The following is a 15503-nucleotide window of genomic DNA, read 5'->3' as shown; positions in this document are numbered from 1 at the left end:
CTTTATCATTCGTCCTGTCCCATGCTCTCTCTCATCTCCCTTTCTCTCTCCGAGTCACAGGATGATCTAAAGGCCTGGACCACCAACATCAACAAGAGCATCGCAGAGCATGAGGAGATTGCCAAATGGGGTCAGCCCCAGCCTACTACCTCATCCACGGACGAGGGCACGCGCCGCGACGGCAGCAAGGCCGATAACAGGTCAGAGCGGGGAGAAAAGTCTGACCGGGGGGAAAGGCCGCAGAGAGCCGAGCGCTCTGAGAGGTCGGATAAGGGTGAGACCAAATCGGACACCAAGCGTTCAGAAAAGTCCAGCAAGAAGAAATGAGTTTGATGTTGTGCGGTGGGTGGGGGAAAGGGAGAGGGGTATAAAAGACTCCCAGTCAAGACCCAAATCTTTCCTCTCATCTGTCTGCGTCAGTTCTGTTTAGTGTCGAAAAGGACAGGAAAATCACCCTGGTGAACTGACATGAGGGATTTGAAGCACGAATATTAGTGTGCCCCTCCTCGTTGCCCTCTCTCTTTATCTCTGTTGCTCTGAGGGTGTCAGACCTGGTCACTAACACTTATTGCCTGGCTCGTTCCACCTCTGTCCTCTAGTGGTGACACCGGTGCACTGCAGAAAGCAGATCCTCCTCGTCAGGGCAGCAATGTGAGAGAGATGGACACTCATGTAACAAGAGGGTTGTCACTGGTAGTATGAAAAAGTAGCTCCTAACGTTTTACGTTTTATTTTTTGTAAGAGATGAGCTGTATCTGTATGTAACTCTTGTCTGTCTATTTATGTATTGTATGTGTAGAACATCCAATGGTATACTCCCAAACAAAAGAGAATGAAATATGCCTAAATGTTTGACACAACTGGCCTCTTTTTGGAGAACAATGATTTTTAGTTTCCTTTTTTGTATTTCTGCTCGTTCACTCTGCCATCATTCTTTTCTGGACACTCTTTTCTCACTTTGACTTTCTTCAGTACAAAACTGTAATATCATCAAACTCATCCAAATTGAATTTGTACAATTCAACATTGAGCCAGAGGAGAAAGAGAAGAGGCAGGTAACAACAGTCTTCACAAAGCTTGTTCTGGCTTTTGAATGGATAACCTGGAACCTGAACCCGGAGGCTAGGCTGGCCCCCACGGCCATACTCAGCTATGCCTTCATCTGGGGCCCCCGAGAGGCCCCCAGGGACCCAGCAGCCATAGCCACCCAGCACCAGAGGGACAGGACTGGAAGCCATCTCACAAGACCAAATCCTCCCCCTTTCTTCTCAAAGACTATCAGATGTTGGTAAACGCACTCCACATACCCAGTCAACATTATTTTTGTCCATTCAGAAAATATCACAATGCTTTTTATAGACAGACAGTCAAAGATAAATTAAGTTGTGTGTGTGTGTGTGTGTGTGTCTGTGTGTCTGTTCAGCAGCTCACCACTCCCAGGGTTTTCATAGCTCAGGTTTTGTTGTTCACATCTGCGTCCTCAGTTCTCCCTCAGTCTTCCAGACACTGCCGTTCTACAGGCCAGGCTTCTAACAGCTCAACTAAACCACAGGAGTTGATGAGGACACAGCAAGGATCTAAGTTCAGGGGCCACACAGAAGTAATACGGTGCCGATTGGTCACTCCAAGGCCTCAGGAGTGCGAGTCGATGTCAGATGGATGTAAACAAAAGCTTCTGGATGAATGAATCACATGCATGTCTTGCTTGGGATAAATCTCTTGTTCCTCTCACAGTATGTAGCTATCAGCAACGATGTTCACTTTGTTCCTCTCCATGCATCATACAATACAATTGTCTGTTTGTCTTAGCACTGCAAAGCCATATTTGGTAACGGGAAGTATTACATTATGGAAGCTAGTGGACAAATCCTTTGCCTGTTGCTTACATCACAGATTTGTACAGAAGTGAGGAGGGGCGACGACGAGATAATACAGTGCAAATATCATGAGCTCTTTCCTGAGTAGCTTTTTCTACTTTGTTTTTTTAAACACATTTTATGCATCTATATAGGCTTTGAATGCCAAATCAGTGCAATCCATAACGCTTGTTGGACACGACAAGGCAAGGATCAGCAGAACTTATTTTTGAATGAACATAACTATCACATGGAATGTAAAATACAGTACAATACATGACATAGGACACTCTCAGATAGGGCACTGTGGACATCTATGAGATTCTGTGGTGAATTTTGAGACTCGTATGACACACGACTGCGTGGCATACAGTACAATTAGCATAGTGTGGTGGTCTGCTGAATTATTGCATTCAGGAGTTTCACTGTGCAGTGTTCACTACTATCTGTTGTTAAGTCTACTCTAATCTTGCCTGGGCAGCTCGTATGGAGGATGGTCTCATTCCAAAAACAATATGCTCAATAAAAACGAGTTGGTCTCAAATTGATGTACGTAACTGTCTTAACACTAATTTGGATGTCTCCGAATGGTAACTTTGTTTGGAAATGTTGCTTACCATTGCGTTCTCTGTGTACTCCTGTCACAGATCTCCTATTTGTATGCCATAGTCTCACTCTAAACAGATGGTATGCGGTCCAAGTATTATGGTGGCTTCGGGAGGTGGCCAGGAACTCATTGTTGATGCGAAACGAGAATTTATATGCAACTTTTCCTTTGCACTAAAACGCTCCCCCATTGCACAGTGCTATTGCTTGAGGAGCAGTGGTGCTTCAGGGTCCTAGAGGGAAATGTGTTTATTGGATTACAGGAGAATGAGGTTTGAATTATTTTCATGAATGAACATGAAGTACACCAGCCTGAAAAGTGTGAGCGTATCATGTTCAACCGTGATATGAGATTTCATATGGCTGTTTCTCTTGTCTTGCTTGTTACACTTTACTAACAGCTGGACTTCCAGCTACAGAGCATGAGGTACGGTCATATCCTAAAGCCAAACATGCCTATACAATTATTCATGCTAAGGTTTCATTCAGTAGCTATCTGGATAAATGACCAGTAGTCATTTTTCCAAATGTGGGCCAGCCCGTCTGTTGTCATGGCCAAGGGCCCGATCCATGTTATCCTGTACTTTTCTGTCGCACAGAGGGCAATTTGAGCTTAGACTTTCAAATTACAAACCAGCTGGATGTTGTTAATGACTAGAAAGCACAATTTTATAACCTGCAGTTGATACACACAAGCATTAATGTGTCATAGGGAGACTTGTGAGAGGAATCTCATTATTGATACAATGCTTCTGTATTAGCTGTGCAGTCATGATGTTTCAGTTATGTTAGAACATTGCTTAACTGGGCATCTGTAATGTGTGATGTGTGTTAAGTCCTGGAGTGCTTCCTTCATGAAAGCATTCACACCGCAACCGTTACAAATCAATAGTCTAATGCAGTTATAAACTCAAATCTGTATTTTCTAGAATACGTTCTTTTTTTCATTTCAGGGAATAATGATTTCGTTGCTGTTTTCATCCAGGATGTTCCATTGTTAGTTGTTTTAACTAAGTCAATGCTCAACACCTACTGTTCATTTCCCGACCTTTGACCCTAGAGCACCACTGTTTTTAGGGAACTACTGAATGGATGTTTTGCAAATTTCAACAGCTTGATGACCTGTACAATATGTAATTGCTTAATGTATTTTTTGTAAAGAAAGAATTACGTTAGGTTTTTTTTTTGCTGTGAAAAGGAGAAAAACCTTTTTTTGGTTCATTTGTACAACATCAATGGAAAACATCACAATATCAGGACACAGAAGTTGCATGAATTACATAGTCGCTATTATGATACTGCTCTGCATGTTTTGAAGTCTCATCCCGTCGCTATACAATCACTGTTCAATAATGGGGTGACACACTTACGTACATGGAAAAGGTGAATGAATGAAAAATAATGTATAAAACAGATCCAACTTAAAACCATTGACTGTGTACAGTTGTTTCTTTGAAATGATAAATACAAATTGTGATAATGAAAAAAAAAAAAACACTGTGTTGTTAATTTTGTTTGCATGTGCAGTTCAATGCCAACGTCTTGTCAATTGGCTCTACAAATATATGCAGGCTAAAGGGCCCTGTTGGACCAATACGAATTCTAGTTACATTCACTCTTCTTTGCATAATTAGAAAAAGATGTAAAGTATTTTTTGCATATAATTTTTTTTATTTAATTTGAAAATGTATTTAACCTTTATTTAACCAGGTAGGCAAGTTGAGAACAAGTTCTCATTTACAACTGCGACCTGGCCAAGATAAAGCAAAGCAGTTCGGTTAATTTACTGCATTTGATAAGTATTTTAGTATTAACACTGCTCATGCATAAAAACATACATTAATGTGATACTGCTACTACAGCCAGGGACAAAATAGCAGCAAGTCCACATAATATTATTGAAGCTAACAACTATAGACCTTCAAACATTTTATCTATTCATGCAGTTTTACATGTATTGAATGAATAATGCTTTGATTCATTGTGATTATGTTCAGCATGCTTGTAAACCAATGTGCCTAGTTGCTTGGAGCCCAGTTGTGAGGGGAACTTTCTGTTTTTACTTCCTGTCTGTTATGTCACTGTCACCTCCACCCTGAGTAGATACACCATATTTACAAAAATATGTGGACACCCCTTCAAATTTGTGGATTTTGCCATTTCAGCCCCACCCATTCCTGACAGTTGTATAAAATTGAGCACACAGCCATACAAACTCCATAGACAAACATTGTCAGTTGAAGGGCCTTACTGAAGAGCTCGTTGACTTTCAACCTGGCACCGTCATAGGATGACACCTTTCCAACAAGTCAGTTCGTCAAATTCCTGCCCTGCTAGAGATGCCCCTGTCAACTGTAAGTGTTATTATTGTGAAGTGTAAATATTTAGGAGCAACACTGGAGCCACAAAGTGGTAGGCCACACAAGCTCCCAGAATGGGAATGCCGAGTGCTGAACCGCGTAAAAATGGTCTGTCCTCGGTTGCAGCACTCACTGCCAAGTTCCAACGTCACTACAAGAACTGTTCGTCAGGAGCTTCATGAAATGGGTTTCCATGGCTGAGTAGCCGCACACAAGCCTAAGATCCCCATTCGCGATGCCAAACATCGGCTGGAGTGGTGTAAAGCTCACCGCCATTGAACTCTGGAGAAATGGAAACATGTTCTCTGGAGTGATGAATTACACTCCACCATCTGGCAGTCCAAAAGAAAAATCTGGGTTTAGCGGATGCCAGGAGAATGCTACTTGTCTGAATGCATAGTGCCAACTGTAAAGTTTGGTGGAGGAGGAATAATGCTCTTTGACTCTTTTTCATGGTTCGGGCTAGACCTCTTAATTCCAGTGAAGGGAAATCTTAACGCTACAGCTTACAATGACATTCTAGATGATTCTGTACTTCCAGCTTTGTGTCAACAGTTTGAGGAAGGCCCTTTGCTGTTTCAGCATAACAATGCACGAAGTGAGGTGCATTCAGAAATGGTTTGTCGAGATCGGTGTGGAATAAATTGACTGGCCTGCACAGAGTCCTGACCTCAACCCCATCGGACACCTTTGGGATCAATTGGAACGCAGACTGCGAGCCAGGCCTAATTGCCCAGATCAGTGCCCTACCTCCAGTAGTGCTCCTGTGGCTGAATGGAAGCAAGTCCCACAGAAATGTTCCGACATTTAGTGGAAAGCCTTACCAGAAGAGTGGATGCTGTTATAGCAGCAAAGGGGGGACCAACTCCATATTAATGCCCATGCTTTTGGAATGAGATGTTCGACGAGCAGGTGTCCACATACTTTTGGTCATGTAGTGTATATACTGACCAGATCATATGCATTATGTCAAATATTGATTGTAGCCTAATGGGCGGCAGGTAGCCTGGTGGTTTGAGCTTTGCGCTAGCAACCAAAAGGTTGCTAGATCAAATCCCTGAGCCGACAAGGTAAACATCTGTTGTTCTGCCCCTGAACAAGGCAATCAACCCACTGTTTCTAGGCCATCATTGTAAATAAGAATTTGTTCTTAACTGACTTCCCTAGTTAAATAAAAATAAAAAAAATACTGTAAAAACAGTGATTGGGTAAACTGTGCCTGTACTTTGCACTCCAGAACACCTGGTGGCGCCGTGGCGATTACAATTTGGTTTTTGTCGACTGTCAGACACCACAGTAAGAGGTTCTGCTTTCAGGAAGTTGCAGCAGAAACAATTATGTGGCTAACGTTGTCTTTGTCTAAATACTTATTGTGATGAATTAACTCAATGATTTACTTTGTGGGCAATGCATGAACATTCCCACATTTTAAAATATGGCTAATATGGCAAGGACCGGAGACATTATCCATTTAAACGTTGGAGGAAAAAGGTGAGGACTGGGATTACTTTGAATAGCTAGCTAAGTTACCGCCAGCAAGCTATTGTTGGTGGATGCTAACTAACGTTAGCTATCTAAAAGTTGCTGGCTGGCTAGCTAGCTAACTAGATAACCAGCATGTAACATTGTCCTAAGTTAGCAAACTAACTATTCATAGTTAAATATTTTTCCAGCTTAACGATCTCTCTGACAGTAACGTTAGCCACTGACTTCACAGTGCGGCTGGTTCGTGCAACTCTAGCTAGCTAAGGTAATGTTCGCTTGCTAACTTCTTAATGGTTTTGAACATGATCAAACTATGCTCATTTGAGTGATCGTGTTGTTTCAGGTTCAGCACCTCCAAACAGACATTGGCATGGGTCCCAGACTCCTTTTTCTCAAGGTAGGTAGCTATTTATTTTGAGATATAGGCCAATGCCTTTATTAAAGTAACAAGTGTCTTCATAATGACTCACTCCAACTCATTCATTACCCGGACATAGTAATGGCATATGGTCATTTGCTGTAGACCTTACTAAGTGATGCTAACTAGTGAGTTGTGTTGTCTCTGCCAGTCTTCTAAGTGGGAGGATCTCAACCTTGAAGGATGAAACTGGAGCGGTAAGTTGTCATAGATGGGCTATGTGTATATATATAAAACTATTTGATAGTGGCCACCACTTAGACCTACATATAACACATTTGTAATGTACTGCTGAACTGTATCTCCCACAGATCTTCATAGATCGGGACCCATCTCTCTTTACTCCCATACTGAACTTCCTGCGCACCAAAGAGTTGTTTCCCAGGTGCTGATTCCTCTGGTTACATTCGTTTACATTTAATAAGTCAAATATATATATTCAGCCTTGATGGTAAGTTGTTTTCCCAAGTTAGATTTCTTAACCTTTCTTTTTAGGTCCATAAATGTGCACCTGCTCATGCATGAAGCGGAGTTCTATGGAATCACGCCGTTGGGTAAGAAGATGGCCAGCAGCTAGTCAAATACAGCTGTGAATGAGAGGCTGTCTTTCTTTGTGTGTGTGTCAGTGTCTCCACCGTGGTTACTTTTTTTTTCTCTTCCTCAGTGCGTAAGCTGCAGCTTTGTGACGAGCTGGACCGATCCTCCTGTGGAAACGTGCTCTTCAATGGCTATCTCCCACCTCCAGGTAGGCTGATCTACTCTAGATTTGATTTCACTTCAAGGGCAGGCAAAGTGTGTGTGTGTTAAGTTTGATTTCCTGATCATCTCCTCCTCTGGACCAGTGTACCCGGCGAAGCGGCGGAACCGTCATAGTGTGGCGGGGCCTCAGTATATGGGTGGGCGTGCCTTGCCCATGGAGAGCGCGCCAGTGAGACGCAGCAACACTATGCCACCCAACCTGGGCAACGCGGGCATACTGGGTAAAGCAATGGTGGAGGAGAGGATAAGTGGTGGTAAGGCCTCAGACACACATACACATTTAACATGCACATTTAACATACTCATTTAACATGCCCATTTAACATGCACATTTTTACAAGCATTTTGCTACACGCCGCAATAACATCTGTTAAATATGTGTGTGACTCGTAAAATTTGATGTTGAAAATGTTCAGCAAAATGCTTATGTGGTAGTTCCCTCGACAGTGCAGTACAACCAATATCAATAATAACAATGAGAGTCAAGTAAAAAAAAAAACAAGTAATAGAAGAGGTAGATTCCATTTGTCACATGCATTCTATCGCCTAACGTTTAAAAGGCCTTTATTAATATTTTTTTTTCCGTTAAAACGATTTAAAAAAATCATACAATTCCAAGTCAATTCACAATGCAGAATAATGGCCTATTACGTATTTATCACCGCTAGAGCTGGTCCCTGTATTGAAAAGTAAAAGCTCTAACCTGGAGCCATTTATTTTCTATGGGAATATTATCAAAAAGGAGGGTTCACATTCCTCCACGCCTGTTCCTCTTTCCCTTCCGACACAGCTCAGCTTGCAGACCCAGGCATGGTCCGCATCATCTGTGGCCACCACAACTGGATCGCTGTGGCTTATGCCCAGTTTGTTGTTTGCTACCGGTAAGAACACGGGACTTCCGTGTACGATATCACAGTGTCATATGAATCAGTCATTTTTTGGGGGGGGTAAGGACAGGTGTTAAACTGCGCCGTCCTCGTCCATCAGAGTGAAGGAGTCTACGGGCTGGCAGCAGGTGTTCACCAGCCCCCGCCTGGACTGGGTGATTGACGGGGTGGCGCTCAACGCCAAGGTGATGGGCGGCTCCCTGGGAGACAACGACAAGATGGTGGCCGTGGCCTCGGGCACAGAGATCATCCTCTGGACTATCTGTCCCGACGGCAACGGCAACGAGATAGGTCAGTCTGCAAACGGATGAACTCGCAACTCTAGAAGTAAAGCGCCTGTGTTTAAAACCAATATTATAGCTATGATGTAGTTTTTAACTCACTCAGGATGTTTGTTGACTTTAGTATTTTAAGAGACCACTTTTCTAGGTAGTTGTGGGTGTTTATGTAAGGGCCGTGCTAATAGGTCTCCATTGTACCTGCTTCCCTCCAGGTGTTTTCAGTCTGAATGTCCCCGTGGAGGCTCTCTTCTTCGTGGCGAACCAGCTGATTGCCACCAGCCACACAGGGAAAGTGGGAGTATGGAATGCGGTGACCAAACATTGGCAGGTGAAGTTGTGTCCAAACACTCTGTAAGAATGTCACGTTACCAGAACACATCACATTATGTGTAGTAATAATGTATGTGGTCCTTGCAACGCCAGGATTGTGGGTTCGATTCCCGGGGCCACCTATGTGTAAAATGTTGCGTTGGCTAAATGCGATATATTATATGTGTATTGTACATCAGTTGTTCATGTTTTTCTTTTATCTTTCCATTCTCAGAATCAAGATGTGGTTCCCATTAATAGCTATGATACTGCCGGTTCCTTCCTAATTCTAGGCTGTAACAATGGGTCCATATATTATATAGGTAAGAGAAGTCATCTTTTCTACCTATGATGCAATAATGGAAAAATAGTTTTTCCGTATAGTAGAATGCAGTCACAAGTTGTTTTTGTAGTATATGAATACACTTGCAAAGTATAGACCTCTCATTGACGCGATCTTGGCAACAGATGTTCAGAAGTTTCCATTGAGGATGAAGGACAATGACCTCCTAGTGACAGAGTTGTACCGCGACCCCACAGAGGACGCCATCACTGCTCTCAGTGTCTACCTCACGCCCAAAACAAGTATGTCTGCCTGTTTTTCGATTTTGAACTTCACTGAAATTAGTAGCTTTTCCTGCGTTTTAATTAGTCAATCGTGGTTATTGGAAATTCAATCTTAATAGATGCATGGTGCTAAACTTGTTTGCCATTTATGGTCAGCAATGGTAATTTTATAGGCAGTATAATTGTATAGGCAGCTGGCAGATTTTGAATGATTCCTGGTGGCATTTCGCTAACTCTTTGCCTGACCTTTAAACTGATCTTTAACCTAACCTCACTTCCCTAACATGAACCCTAACTTAAATCAATTTCGATCCTATTGCCTCACCTTAACCTTTTTGGGTCTGTCGGCTGACTATCCACTTCCATTTCTTGATATGCACGGTACATAACACCGCATGCGCTGAGGCTAAAATGGTGTATGGGATAAAAGTCCCCAATGTGTCGTCAGGCGACAGCGGCAACTGGATCGAGATCGCCTACGGGACCAGCTCGGGCACGGTGCGGGTCATAGTGCAGCACCCGGAGACCGTGGGCTCTGGGCCCCAGCTCTTCCAGACCTTCTCAGTCCACCGCAGCCCCGTCACCAAGATCATGCTCTCTGAGAAACACCTCATATCAGGTGAGAATGGTTGGCCGGGAGCCTCCACCTTCTAGGGGTGATTGTTCATTTTTCGGCGTATTCTACCGTCTCGGCAAATGAAGCACATTCATTAATTTAGCTGCATTTCTCATTAGGATCGATCGATTGATGTTTGGATGTCGGCTGACACAGCAATTACGTTAAATATTGACGCTGCTGACAAAGCAGCAAGATGGGCCAGTCATGCAGGTGTTTGGCCTAACCCTGTTGTGTCGCGTTGTCAGTGTGTGCAGACAACAACCACGTGCGGACCTGGACGGTGACTCGCTTCAGGGGCATGATCTCCACCCAGCCAGGCTCCACCCCCCTCACCTCCTTCAAGATCCTCTCCCTGGAGGACATCGACGGCCACGGGGGCTGTGCTGCCGGCACTGAGATAGGTGAGCAGACAGGTGTCAAAAGTGGACAATGGTTTTAAATGTTAAATAAGAAGTGAACATTTCAGAGATGCAATAGGGAAAGGACTGCAATGGTCCATACCGAGCGTCGCTCCTCTCTAACAGGTCCGTATGGCGAGCGAGACGACCAGCAGGTGTTTATCCAGAGGGTCGTCCCCGACACAGACAGACTCTACGTGCGCCTCTCGTCCAACGGGAAGAGGGTGTGCGAGGTGCGCTCTGTGGACGGCACCTCCATCACCTCCTTCATGGTGCACGAGTGCGAGGGGTCCAGCCGCATCGGCTCCCGTCCCCGCCGTTACCTCTTCAGTGGCCACGCCAACGGTAGCATCCAGATGTGGGACCTGACCACCGCCATGGAGATCGCAGGGAAAGTGGATATTAGGGGTAAAGACGACCCGCGTGGCTTTTTGTGTTGACCTTTTTTTTTTTTTTTTTGCTTTTTGTTAAGTGATGTGTCATAGACATTTGGTTCTTTGTCTGGTTGTCCCTCAGCACTGGGCGGCCCCACAGAGGAGGAGCTCCTGGAGCTGCTGGACCAGTGTGACCTGGCTCTGACCCGTACGCCCGACATGAGTCCCGCTGCCTCCTTCACCCACTCCTCCACCCCCCGAGCCTCCACCTCCAGGTACACCAGCCACCATTGGCACCTGCTACATGTCTCCATACAGCTTCATATGTTAACTCACTGATGCTCTCCCTTTTTGCAAGATTACCTCATATACAGGGCATAAAATGAACACCCGCCACCCACCAAATGCGAGTGGATTTCGGTATTGGCAGATAAGAACGTCTACCTCACCGGCCATGTTGGGGGGGTCAATTGGCATGGCTCTACAATGTGAGAATTAGATTTGCGTCTGTGAATAAAAAAAATAGTCAAGTATGAGCACGTGTGTACAAGTTACGATCTGTAGCAGGAAAAAGTTGCTGTTTTCAAAGTACAGTATTTCTGCTTTTTAGTTTCATGGCTGCCAATCGCACAAAGAAATAGGAATCCTACATTCCACCTCACGCAGCAACAGCTTCACGCACTGTGAGTGAATCGCTGATAGATTCATTCTTGGAGGCGCTGGCACAAGCATAAAAGTTGGTCTAATTTACTCAAGTTAGCAAAGTGAGACTTTGTCCTCATGTTCACATTGTTTTCTTCACACGCGCAATTGTTTTTCAGTGTTTCAAAATCTGCTGCTTCAACTGATAGTGAAGAGACGCTGTCGACGCTCTGTCCTACTAGTCACATCCCAAAACTTACAGACACACGTGACATGACTCCAGTAGCCCTGTTACCACGGTAGCCTTCCACCCTTACAGGGGCAGCTGAACATTTTGTCTCATCTAATATTTTGGTTAATGAAATTGAGCAATATACCACATTAGTTGTTACTAATACATTACAAAACATGTTTATTTTGTTAAAATAATTTTGGCTTGTAGATTTATTTTTTTCGTCTACATGCCACTGATCATATTATCTCTGTTTATCTTCTCTCTGCAGTTTGCAGTCCCAGCTGAGTGAGAGCTCCAGGGAGCGCGGGACCAGAGGAGGTGTGAGCAACTCGGGTCCCTTCTCTGGTAGCCTGCCCCGCCAGGCTCCTCCGGTGCCCCTCACCAAACCCCGGGATATGAATCTCTCCATGGTGGGGTTGGGCCTCCAGCCCCACCACCTGGGTCTGAGCCAGTCTTCTCTCGGCAGCAGTGGCAGCCCCCGGCCCAGCCGCACCGCCCTCCAGGACAGAGACCGGGACGGTGGCATGGGGTCTCTGCGCAGGGGCAGCTTCGTGGAACGTTGTCAGGAGCTTGCCAAGGTCTCGGACTCTGCAGGAGGGGCTGAGGTGGGCACGCGGCGCAGCCTGGCCGCATGCTCAGAGTTGGAGGCTAGACTGGGCCTACGGACCCCCGCCTCTTTCTCCATCCCCCCTGCAGCCTCTCCCGCCTCGTCTTTATCTTCATCACTGCGTCGGCCACAGCCCACCTCACCCAGCCCTTCCCCTGCTACAATAGTTAGTCCAACCCGCTCCCAGACCCCTGTGTCACCTCGTCGAGCTGACACCTCCCCTACTACAGAAGCCCCGCCCCCTGAGGCTGCAGCAGCCACTCCAGAGAGCTCCTCCCCTGTGCCCCCCACCAGTCCTAAACCCCCTATGAATGAGACCAGCTTCTGACTGGCTCTGTGATGTATGAGCGAGTGGACTAACAAAGGATGCGTTTTGTGTTCCTGAGCATGTGCGGTTTAGTGACGGCACATATTGTAATATTTATGGACTTTTCCTTGTTTAGCATCAAGGATCCATATAAAATGTAATTCCTCTGTTTTCAAAAGGGCCAGCTGTGACGTAGGCAAGATTCGTATACAATATATCCAAATGGTCAATGTATTGGTGATACAAATTATAACTCCAGCCATGTATGAATGTGTTCTGTTGCATTTGGTAGAGCAGTGCATTTTATTCAATTACGCTGAACAAAAATATTAATGTTACATGTAACAATTTCAGAGATTTTACTGAGTTACAGTTCATATAAGGAAATCAGTCATTTAAAATAAATAAATTAGGCCCTAATCTATAGATTTTACATGACTGGGAATACAGATATGCATCTGTTGGTTACAGATACCTTAAAAGAAAGGTAGGGTTGTGGATCAGAAAACCAGTCAGTATCTGGTGTGACCAACATTTTTCTTGTGCAGCACAACTTCGCATAGTTGATCAGGCTGTTGATTGTGGCCTGTGGACTGTTGTTCCACTCCTCTTCAATGGCTGTGGGGAGGAGTTGGTGTTTGCTGGGAACCTGCGTCTGGACCAGGCCCAGTGCAGAGGGGCCGGACTCTCAGACCTCTACACCGCCCTGAGACTGCTGACCACAAAGTACCAGCAGATTGGCAGGAACTGGAACACGCTGTCGTACACATCGATCCAGAGCATCCCAAACATGCTCAATGAGTGACATGTCTGGTGAGTATGCAGGCCATGGAAGAACTGGGACATTTTCAGCTTCCAGGAATTGTGTACAGATCCTTGCGACATGAGGCTGTGTATTATCATGCTGAAACATGAGATGTCAGAATAGCACGACAATGGGCCTCAGGTTCTCGTCACTGTATCGTTGTGCAACAGTGTAGGCTGGTGGGAGGAAGACAGGCTCATTGTAATGGCTGGAATAGAATAAATAGAACAGTATCAAATATATGGAAACACAAGTTTGACTCATTTCTATTCATTCCATTTGAGCCATTACAATGAGCCTGTCCTCCTATAGCTCCTCTCACTGTGCATTCAAATTGCCATCGATAAAATGCAGTTGTGTTCGTTGTCTGTAGCTTCTGCCTGCCCATACCATAACCCCACCTCCACCATGGGGCACTCTGTTCACAACGTTGACATCAGCAAACTACTCGCCCACACGACACCATACACGCCGTCTGCCATCTGCCCAGTACAGTTGAGACCGGGATTAAATCTGTGAAGAGCACACTTCTCCATAGTGCCAGTGGTTACTGGTGCCAAACTGCAGTCGGTTACGATGCCAAACTGCAGTCAGGTCAAGACCCTGGTGAGGATGATGAGCACGCAGATGAGCTTCCATTAGACGGTTTCTGATAGTTTATGCGGAAATGTAATTATTTGGCTGTGCAAACCATAAGCTGCCTCCAACGTCATTTCAGAGAATTTGGCAGTACGTCCAACTAGCCTCACAACGTGTAACCATGCTAGCCCATGCCTCCACATCTGGCTCCTTCAACTGCCGGATTGTCTGGGACCAGCCACTCGGACAGCTGATGAAACTGGGTTTGCACAACCAAATAATAACATTTCCACACAAACTATCAACCGTCTCAGGGAAGCTCATCTGTGTGCTCTTCGTCCTCACCAGGGTCTTGACCTGACTGCAGTTTGGCATTGTAACCGACTTCAGTGAGAAAATACTCACCTCTGGTAGAGAGATGAGCATTCAATTCTCTGGTGGACGTTCCTGCTGTCAGCATGCCAATTGCACGCTCAATTAAAATTTGAGACATCTGTGGCATTGTGTTGTGACACATCTGCACATTGTAAAGTGGCCTTTTCTATTCCCCAGCACAAGGTGCACCTGTGTAATGATCATGCTGTTTAATCAGCTTATTGATACACGTGGCAGGAATGTCATGGTTATTTTAATTAAAAGGGAATTCTTCAACCTCATTCTTCAGCACCAAACCAGAGTCTACGTATGTGAAAATGTCTCGTTTCTATTATCTGTGGTTTAAAAATATTTAAAAAATGCTTCTCTGACATCACAGTGTAGGATTAAAGGGGAAAAAAACAGTGATTTTCAAAACCTGCAACGAGTCTCTAGCCCAAGGGAGAGTATTTCCTTGCTCCCCATGGTGAACCTCAGTGTTTGAAAATCACTGTTTTTAAATTTTTTAAACTTTTGATGATTTGGTTGAAAAGTGGTGAAGTTGCCCTTTAAGAGAAATGTAAAGACCTGTAGTAGTCTTTTACCCAACACTGGGTTCCATCATCACGGGCTTGCAGGCTGAAGTGATGTATAGGCCCACACCTTCTAAACTTTTCTGATATCCTCTACAGATTTCTTTCAGTCTTCTTGTTTTGCACTACTGTTGGCTCTCTGTAGCTTAAATGAATCAACAAGCCTACTGTACACGCAGTATCAACAGTGGTGACTGTTGAAGAGGAAACGATGGAGAATCTATAGATCAATGGTAAAACTTTTATCGTTCATGTTTCGTTACATCTGACCGACTGACCATTCTTTTTCAAGTCGTTTTCCAGATCACGACCCAGTGCCTCACGTACCTGTGTTTTTCTATCTTCTCCAATGGGTTAGGAATTGTACGAAACCAAAGGTAGTCATTTAACCCAATATCCCATGTTTTTGTACATTTCATTTAGATCCTATTTTCTGACTATATAAAAAAGAAACCATATTGA

The 15503-nt window shown here is 44.6% G+C and overlaps 2 protein-coding genes across 7 annotated transcripts in view; both read left to right on the top strand.

Moving 5' to 3' along the window:
• LOC135552617 (spectrin beta chain, non-erythrocytic 4-like) overlaps positions 1 to 3673 on the top strand; it is a 65590-nt gene extending 61917 nt beyond the window's left edge. For 2 of the 4 annotated variants that reach the window (XM_064984339.1, XM_064984337.1), the window contains exon 37: positions 55 to 3673. In XM_064984339.1, coding sequence (XP_064840411.1) covers positions 55 to 327 — 273 coding nt within the window. In that variant the 3' untranslated portion in view covers positions 328 to 3673. The remainder of the gene's footprint in view (positions 1 to 54) is intronic. The other 2 variants (XM_064984338.1, XM_064984336.1) reach the window with 1 other exon arrangement.
• A 2458-nt stretch (positions 3674 to 6131) lies between these two features.
• LOC135552615 (SH3KBP1-binding protein 1-like) lies at positions 6132 to 14750 on the top strand. 3 transcript variants are annotated; one of them, XM_064984332.1, is made up of 18 exons: positions 6132 to 6313; positions 6651 to 6704; positions 6877 to 6922; positions 7037 to 7110; positions 7221 to 7279; positions 7390 to 7470; positions 7568 to 7738; positions 8275 to 8365; positions 8472 to 8662; positions 8865 to 8980; positions 9197 to 9284; positions 9430 to 9546; positions 9977 to 10147; positions 10393 to 10548; positions 10672 to 10953; positions 11062 to 11194; positions 11741 to 11860; positions 12065 to 14750. In XM_064984332.1, exons 1-18 carry the CDS (start codon positions 6258 to 6260, stop codon positions 12729 to 12731), a joined length of 2673 nt encoding a protein of 890 aa, XP_064840404.1. In that variant the 5' UTR covers positions 6132 to 6257; the 3' UTR covers positions 12732 to 14750. The 3 variants fall into 3 exon arrangements, with proteins under 3 accessions (XP_064840404.1, XP_064840403.1, XP_064840405.1); XM_064984331.1 differs by having other exon boundaries at positions 9959 to 10147; XM_064984333.1 differs by lacking the exon at positions 11741 to 11860.
• Positions 14751 to 15503: the final 753 nt, after the last annotated feature.

Source organism: Oncorhynchus masou, chromosome 13, assembly GCF_036934945.1.
Source record: "Oncorhynchus masou masou isolate Uvic2021 chromosome 13, UVic_Omas_1.1, whole genome shotgun sequence".
NCBI lineage: Eukaryota > Metazoa > Chordata > Actinopteri > Salmoniformes > Salmonidae > Oncorhynchus > Oncorhynchus masou.
This window is presented reverse-complemented; position numbering and strand designations above follow the sequence as displayed.